Source organism: Cebus imitator, unplaced genomic scaffold (assembly GCF_001604975.1).
Source record: "Cebus imitator isolate Cc_AM_T3 unplaced genomic scaffold, Cebus_imitator-1.0 Scaffold395, whole genome shotgun sequence".
Classification (NCBI taxonomy): domain Eukaryota; kingdom Metazoa; phylum Chordata; class Mammalia; order Primates; family Cebidae; genus Cebus; species Cebus imitator.
Genome location: NW_016107710.1, coordinates 1476345 through 1485144, shown reverse-complemented (window position 1 = coordinate 1485144; position 8800 = coordinate 1476345). Strand labels below are relative to the sequence as shown.

Genomic DNA, 8800 nt, shown 5'->3' with positions numbered 1-8800 from the left:
TTTTTTTTTTTTTTTTTTTTTTTTTTTTTTTTTTTTTTTTTTTTTTTTTTCTCCTTTTGGAATAGTAATGTCTATCTTATATCTGTTCTCCTATTTTGGAAATATATAATTTTGTTAAATTTCACAACCTCACAGCTGGAGAGAAATTTGCCTCAAGGTGAATTGTGCCTTGAGTTATACCTACATCCAGTTTAGATGAAATTCTGGACTTTTGATATTTTTAGCTGATGCTGGATTCAGTTAAGAATTTGGGGATTATTGGTAGAGAATAAATGTAGTCTTTGTATGAATAAGACATGAGTTTTGGGGGTCAAAATCAGGAAGCTATGATTTAAATGTTATCCCTTTCAAAATTAATATTGAAATTTGTCATTGTAGCAGTATTAAGAGTGGGACCTTTAAGGGGCAATTATGTCATGAGGACTCCAATCTTGTGGGTGGCCTTGATGCTGTCATATAAGGACAAGTCTGTCTGTCTTACCATCTGTTGTCCTTCAGCATTCTACCACGACATACTATAGCAAGAAACCCATTAGACAATACCACCTCCTCAGTTTTGGAATTTTTAGCCTCCAGAACTATGGGCTAATAAATGTATTGTCATTAAAAATTAGAGTCTGCTGTATTCCATTATAGCAGCAGAAAATGGGCTCTGACGCTACACTACTGCCATAGAGACATGACAAAGGTCATTTTTGTGCAGGCTTCATAATATGGATAGGTAAGACAATTAGCTCGGTCTCCATTGATTGAATTCATAAAGAAGTTTTTTTCTTCAAATAATTTACAGTATTAGATAGGTTAAGGATATGGTTAAAATTCTGGTGACCTCTGTGGATCAAGTGATACCTTTTCTCCTGTCTGAAAGAAGTCATCTAAAAGAAAATGATTGGAAATCAGTATACCTACGCTTTGCCTGAGCTATTAGTATGGCACTGCTGATGTTATACTATTCAGAGTGTATTACGAATATTCTACTTCCCCTTTGCAGAACACAATAATATGCATGTTCAAATTAGCCTTGGCTTCACCACTAGCCGAGAAGCTCTGCTTGCCAACTCTTAGGGAAGTTGTTGAACTCTGAACTCACTTCCTACTGTATTTTTCAAATTTGCTTTAAGCAGAAAGTTATTAATGGAAATAATTCCTTGTCAAGAGGCAATTCTTCAGAATGTTGAATTCGTGCTGTTATGTGGCATCACATACAAAGAGAATTAATACAAAGCAAAGAGATCCTTGAAACTCTGCAAGAAAGCTTTTGTGGATCAATTAGGCTGACTGATAATCAATAAGTCGAAACACTCATCAACACATGGAATTGTCTTCTTGACAGAAAAAATTGAAAGCAATCGTCTGTGTTCACTGGAATGGAGGAAGGCTGATGCATGTAAATAGGTAGTGTCATGTAGATGTGAGTGGGAGGAGGCTGAAGGAGAGAAGTTTGGTTATAGAGATTCATTCCTTGCCTGAGAATGTCTGCTGCTGCCAAAGGAACACCATGAGTAGTGGGATGATAGCTGAGCTGAAGAATAGGATGAGTGCAGATTTTAAATATTCTGGGCTCTGCATGTTTCTTATATCTGTGCATTTCTGCAACTTCTCTGCATGGATATTTCTTCTTCACTTATCTAAGTATGTGTAAATTGTTGTTGTTCAAGCAACAATTTCACATTTTCTCTCCCACAGGCTCCTGACAACCATTATTCTATTCTTTGCTTCTATGAGATTGATTGTTTTCGATGTCTCATTAAAATGGAATCGTGCAGTGCTTGTACTGGTTTATTTCACGTGGTAGAAGATTCCCCAAGTTCATCAATGGTGTCACAAAGGATACTATTTTAAATATTATATATAGCACATTTTCTCCATCCATTCATCTGTCACTATATATTTCTGTTGTTTCTCTAGTTTGTCTTGTGAAAAAATACTGCAGTGATCACTGGGTTGCAGATATCTCAAGATCCTTATTTTAATTTTACTGGATACATACACAAACTTTGGATTGCTGGATCAGATGAGAGCTCTATTTTTAATTTTTTGAGGTATCATCATACAGTTTTTCATAATAGCATACGTTCCCACCAACAGCATATGAGTTCCAACACTTCCACATCCGTGCCAATATTATATTTTGTTTAATTGTAATAGTCATCTAACAGTTGTGAGAAGATATCTCACTATGATTTTGATCAGCATTTCCCTGATGATTAGTGATGTTGAATATCCTTTCATATATCTGGTGGCTGATTATATGTTTTATTCAGAAAAATTTATATTCAAGTTCTTAGCCAAAATTTTTTTTGAGATGGAGTCACCCTCTGTTGTCCAGGATGAAGTACAGTGGCATGATCTCCATTCACTGCAAACTTTGCCTCCCAGGTTCAAGCGATTCTCCTGCCTCAGCCTCCAGAATAGCTGGGATTACAGGTGTGTGCCATGCACCACCACACCTGGCTAATTTTTGCATTTTTAGTAGAGGTGGAGTATCGCCATGTTTGCCAGGCTGGTCTCCGACTCCTAAGCCTCCTAAAATGCTGAGATTTCAGAAATGAGCCACTTTGCCTGGACTTTTGCCAATTTTTGAATTGGGTTATTAGTTTATTATGTATTTTATAGATTAATTGGTTATCAGATAGATGGTTTGCAAATATTTTCTTCTATTCCAGAGTTGGCCTTTGTATCATATTGACTACTTTCTTTGCTGTAAAGAAGCTTTAGAAAAATAAGAACAAATTAAACTCAGAGAGAGTGAAAGAAGAAAATAATAATCATCAGAGCAGAAATAAAATAAATAGAGGCTAGAAAAGCAATAATAAAGATCAATAAAACTAAGGGTTAGTTTTCTAAAAAGATAAAGTTTGCAAACCTTCAGTTAGGTTAACTAAGGAAAAAATAAAGAAGACTTAAACAAAATTGGAAATGAAAGGGGAGACATTATGAAGGATCATAGGAGACTACTATGAACATTTATATGCAAACAAGTTGGATAATTCAGAAAAATTGGATGAATTCCTGGACACAGAAAAAACACCAAGATTGCATCATGAAAAAATGGAAAATTTAAATAGATAAAAAATGATTAAGGAGATTAATCAGTAATTAGAATTACTTCAACAAAGAAAATCCCAGGATCAAATGCCTTTAATGGTGAATTCTATCAAATATGAAGAAAATTAATGCCTATGCTTCTTAAGCTGCTCAGAAAAGAAAAGCAAGGAACACTTTCAAACTCACTTTACAAAGCCAGAATTCCCTCTACATCAAAACCAGGCAAAAACATTACTAAAACTACAAAAATTAGCTGAGTGTGGTGGTGCATGCCTATATTTCCAGCTACTCAGGAGGCTGAGGCAGGAGAATCCCTTGAACCTGGGAGGCTGAAGTTGCAGTGAACTGAGATCATGCCACCACACTCCAGCCAAGGCAACAAAGCAAGACTCCGTCTCATAAACAAACAAACAAAAAACTACAAGAATATAAAATCACAAGCCGTTATCTTGTGGACCATAGATGCAAAATACTCAAGAAAATTCTTGCAAACCAATTTCAACAGCGCATTAAAAAGATGGCACAGCATGTTGAAGCGGGGCTTATTCCTTGGGTGCAAAGATGGTTCAACATATGTAAATTTTTATTGTGTTGTCTATTTTTTTCTGTCTATGATGTCTTAAGTAAAGTAATACATTCTGTATACTATGCCTTTTCCAGATACATGTAAATATTTTATTTGGAAGGTTTCTTTTTTCACATTCTCAATGGTGTCTTGGTGTTTTTAAATAATAACACCTTCTTAATTATAACAGTCCAGTTTATCAGTATTTTTGGTTTTGGTTAGTGCCTTTTGCCTACAACAAATTTAGTAATGTATTTTATAATTTATGTGAAATTGACTTTTGTTATGAAATGAGGTATTTTCTTCCATATTTTTATCAATTGAAAAAATTCAATGGATAAATTCAAAATCCTTGAATTAAAAAAAAATCTTTTCCTCACTGTAGCTTAATGTTACTTTGCTTTAAAAAAAAAGGAGTCTAGCGATCATATACTTCTGAGTGTTTGCTGATGATCCAGTGGTCTGCTCCTCTCTGCTGGCTGCCATACAACACTGGCTTAATGATTGTAACTTTTTAAAAAGTCAGTTTTCAGATTTCCGAAGGTCTTGATTTCCCATTTTCCAATGAAGTATTTAGTATTGTATTTCCTAATTTACCCCTATAAAAAAGAAATTATAAAACTACATATTTTAGTTTTTAAATTTATATTTGACAAGGTTATTTTTATTTCTATGCTTATACTATTGTGTTCAAAAATTTAGTTTGGCTGATTTCAATACTTTAAAATTCATGGTGACAATTACAAAGTGGCAAAGTTAATTTTGGAAAACATACTATAGTCAAATCTACTTTAACTCAAAGTTGTTCAGAGAATAACTTTAAATGTCATTTGAGCTTCAACTCAATACATTCGAAATCTGATGCAGTTAATTCAATTAACTCATTTACCTAAAGTAACCAGGATTTAGTAAAAAGGTTAGCTTTCTGTAAAGTGATTATTAATACACAAAAACAATTACGTTCCTTTTAACTTAGAATAACCAGCTTAATTACACCAAAAAGAACTTTCCTTCCGTGGTTGACACCTCAATTAAATTTGCTAAATAATTAAGTTAAATAGAAGTGTGCTTAACCTTTTTGAAAAATACATCAGAAAAGTTTTAGAAAAATGAATGAAGCAAAATTATCTGTTTTCCCCGGACATTGTATAGATTTATTGTGACATTAAGGAGACAAAAGTATCAAAATAATTTTAATGGTGTATAAAAAGTGAATACAAAAGAAACTGTGGGAAAAATGAACAAAATTGTTTTCAAAGAAGGCAGAAAGGACTTAAGAACTTTCCCTACTGGGATTAAGACATTACAAAGCAATATAAAAAAGAACAACACAGTTTTGTTGTAAAAATTAAAATATACAGTTCTTTTTCCCTGACCACTTGGCCAGTAAAATTGCCTTGGTTGAGGTCCTCAGTGTTCCATTTTAAAACTCACTGAGAAATCCTCAGCCCTTGTGTTATTTGATCAATTTGTCAAACTTGACTTAAAAATGTATATCCTTTAGAGACTGCCTTCTATGTTTTTTCTCTTAACTCACTGCTGTTTTGTGTGTGTGCGTGTGTGTGTGTGTGTGTGTGTAGCTTTACTGGTTCTACTGTATTTTCACCTTCCAGAACTGGCAGGCTAGAGCTGATGCTAAGGGTCTACTAATATCATACTTCTACTGTGTTCCAACCCCTATGACCCAAGAAATAAAGCCCAAGCCATTATATTTGGAAGCCTTAAGCCTCAAATGTCAAGATTCCTTCAACTGAGTCTGAGTTCTAGCCTTGCCAAAACTGTTTGTGCTACCCTAGAATGGAATAAGCAACATGGAACTCAAATATTTAATGCTATCATTATTTGCTTTCTTTTATAAAAATGATGGCTGGGCCTGGCACTGTGGTTTATACCTGTAATCCTAGCACTTTGGGAGGCTAAGGCAGATGGATCACTTGACCCCAGGAGTTTGAGACCAACCTGGGCAACGTGGTGAAACCCTGTCTCAATAAAAAATACAAAAATTAGCTGGGCATGTTGGCATGTGCCTAGAGTCCCAGCTACTGGGGAGGTTGAAGTGGGAGGATGTTATGTGTAGAATGTTAGACTCTGCAAAGTTGGCATTCCTTAACCTCTAGTATAAAGTGGTAGCCACATCTAAGGACTATCTAACCATCCTGATAGCAGATATGTCATTTAATACATGCAGTTGTTCAGATTACAGAAGTTTTTCCCAGTCAATGGAAATCTGTAAGACTAAAAATATTAGATTATAGAATTTGTCCTCAATGATAAATTTTATTTATTCAAAAATAATATTTTTATTTCAACCCCCTTTTAAGCTCTTTTATAGTAGCATTTGCCCCCAGTGGGGTATCAGGACCACTGTAACTAAAGAAGACAATTTATCAATCTGACATATTATTAAAAAAATATTCCTTTAATAGTATTTGGAAATTACAATAACATAACTTATTCAATTTCACAGAATATGAAATTCTAAGCCCAAAACTACAAGTCACCTGGCTCTCACTCTTCAGATTTTACCTATAATATTCTCAACACAAAGAGAACAGGCTATTTCCACTATCTGCTAGGTAAATAGAGAAACTTTCTTTAGCATCACATTTTACCTACTAAATTCAAGGTGACTGTTATCGTAATCATCAACTAAGAGATAAGCACATTCTCTGCCATGTGAGTGCTTTATACATTATTTTGTCTGAACATTCCATTGCTACATACTTCACCCATATCAACTCTTAGGTATTTTCATTTATTTTAAGTCAACTGTACTTTTAAGTTTTAGCATCTTCACTCAACTCTTTCTTTGCCTTAATTAAATATGGCAATCACCTAGAAAGACAGCTTCCCTTGCAGCACTCTGAAGAAAAGAGATGCTCCTTTATCATACGCCATCTAACTATCCCCCAAAGCTATCCTGTATATATTTTGCCCTGGGCAATCCTCTGGGCACTACAGCAGCCTTAAATGTATTTTTTCATTGGCTCCTATTGTAAGGTTTATTGCAGAGGTAAAATGAGGAAACTGAGGCAAGTATAAGAAATGAGAAGTTAATTTATTCAGCTCCCAGGCGAGGTTCTGGGGTCCAGGAAGAGGCCAAAGAAGTCTTGCTTGGCTGTTTAGGTTATGGGGTTTTATGGGTAGAGAAGGTGATTGATTGGCTATTGGGGAAACAAAGGAAAGGCAATTTTATTGGCTGTCAGGAAGCAGGAAGTACCTGAAACTAGTTGCCATTGGTAGGCAGGTGGGACTTTGGGTAAGTGGGCCTTTATTGGCTGTTGGGGAAACAAAGTGAAGGCAATTTTATTGGCTACTAAGAAGCAGGAAACGCCTGGAGCTAATGGTCATGGGTAGGTGGGCTAGACCTTAGGTAAGCAGGCCTTCTGGGGTATACAGAGCTGACTGCTACCGGGCAGGGTCGGATGGGGCTTCTTTAAAAATTTTTCCTGCAGCGTTTATCAACAGTAGGCTAGGGGTTAAATGCATAATTTAGTGCTGAATATGGGCTTGGGTCTGGTATGCAGAGGCAGGTGTGGAGAAGCCATGGCAAGGCCAGATAATGAGCTTGGGTGATGACGTAGTTATCAGACGCCGAGAGAGATGGATGAGTCCGTTTAATCCTCTGCAGCTGGCCTTACACCTATCATCCAGCTAAACTATTCATTACATCCAACTCATTGCTATAGCATCTATAATAGTTAGATACACAAATAAATAAATTGGATTCTTCCTACTTTATACATTTCACACATCACAATATCGTAAAACACATTTCATATGTTACAATGCTTATAAGGAATATTATTTTATCTGTCTGCCTTCATTAGAGATGTACTTTAATAAAAATATTTGTAAAGGACAAAACAGATGACACAGTTGAATTAACAGTGTCTGATACTTTTGGTTTAATCGTGCCTTGATTATGTAGTTATGCAAAATGAGTAGAGTGAGGACTATTGTAATTATGTGTTTTAGAATGGCAATATTATTTTTGTATTCTCTCAAGAGATGTTAAGACTGGATTAAGAATCTCAGAGTGCACACATAGGTCATCAGTAATCTCTAAAACACCTCAGGTAAACTAAAAGGAGCATGTCAAAACATGTTTTCCTGAAATAGTTTGATAATTTTGAAAACACTCTCTCCACTTAACATAGTTGGTGAAAAATCTTTCTACATCTTTTCAAGTCTGAATTATCTTAGATCAGAATAACATAAATGGAGGAAAATTAGGTTTTTGATTTTGAGATTTTTTTAAGTTTTTAATATTAATCTACTAGATTCAATATCAAATATTGATTCTAACTGAAGTGACACTATATGTTTCAAAGAAGAATTAAAATATTTCTCCATGAGTCCATGTATGACTTATTCTTCTATTGCAATGTTCAAGTGAACTGTTATAGAAATGAGAAATTCAATATTTTTTTTTTATTTTTATTATTTTCTTTCCTCATTTCAAGTTTTAATCAAAGCTTGTATATAAGGTTACTTTATTCCTGCATCTTCTCAATTGTTTCTTCCTTGTATTTGCCCTTTTCCTTTCCTACTTGGCGAGATTTGGCTTTCCGTTCAAGGATCTTTTTGCCATCTTTGTCCAGTTTTAGCCTAGTGATAACCACCTTGCTGGGGTGAATGCCTACATGGACAGTTGTGCCATTAGCCTTTTCCCGCTGCACCTTTTCAATGTAGATTACGTATTTCTTCCTGTAAACCTGGACTACTCTGCCAATCTGCTGACCTTTATAGTGTCCTCGTACAACCTGAACTTCATCATCCTTTCGAATGGGCATGGATCGCACGTTGTACTTCTGTCTCAGCTCTTTGGAAAAAGGGGAGGACATAATCTTCCTGCGAATGTGAGAAGGTGCATTGAAATGCCTTTTGCGATTCTTGCTTCGGTCGGAAGTCACAAAGGGATTGAACTTCATTTTGGCAGCTCCCGCTTAGGTGATGGCCGCAAAAGGAGAGAAATTCAATATTTTTGAAGCTAGGAGGTTAAGATTCATTACACTGTTCTATGATCATTAATGTTGACATAAAATAAACTCTAATTCCTTGGATATCATTTTATGGAAGATTTGAAAAAAATAGATATTCAGATAAGTGCATTGAATTAAGAAATATTTTATGAGGAACAAATAAATTTATACAGTATGTCTAAATATAAAACACATATGAATT

General features: G+C 35.0%; 1 protein-coding gene across 1 annotated transcript; it reads right to left on the bottom strand.

The window, feature by feature from the left end:
* Positions 1-8081: 8081 nt before the first annotated feature.
* LOC108289209 (60S ribosomal protein L26-like) lies at positions 8082-8590 on the bottom strand. The gene has a single exon (XM_017508562.2). It carries the CDS (start codon positions 8545-8547, stop codon positions 8110-8112), a length of 438 nt encoding a protein of 145 aa, XP_017364051.1. The 5' UTR covers positions 8548-8590; the 3' UTR covers positions 8082-8109.
* Positions 8591-8800: the final 210 nt, after the last annotated feature.

What these genes read in the sequence shown, in the direction of transcription:
- LOC108289209 (XM_017508562.2), bottom strand. Translation starts at nt 8,547, where the DNA reads ATGAAGTTCAATCCCTTTGTGACTTCCGACCGAAGCAAGAATCGCAAA.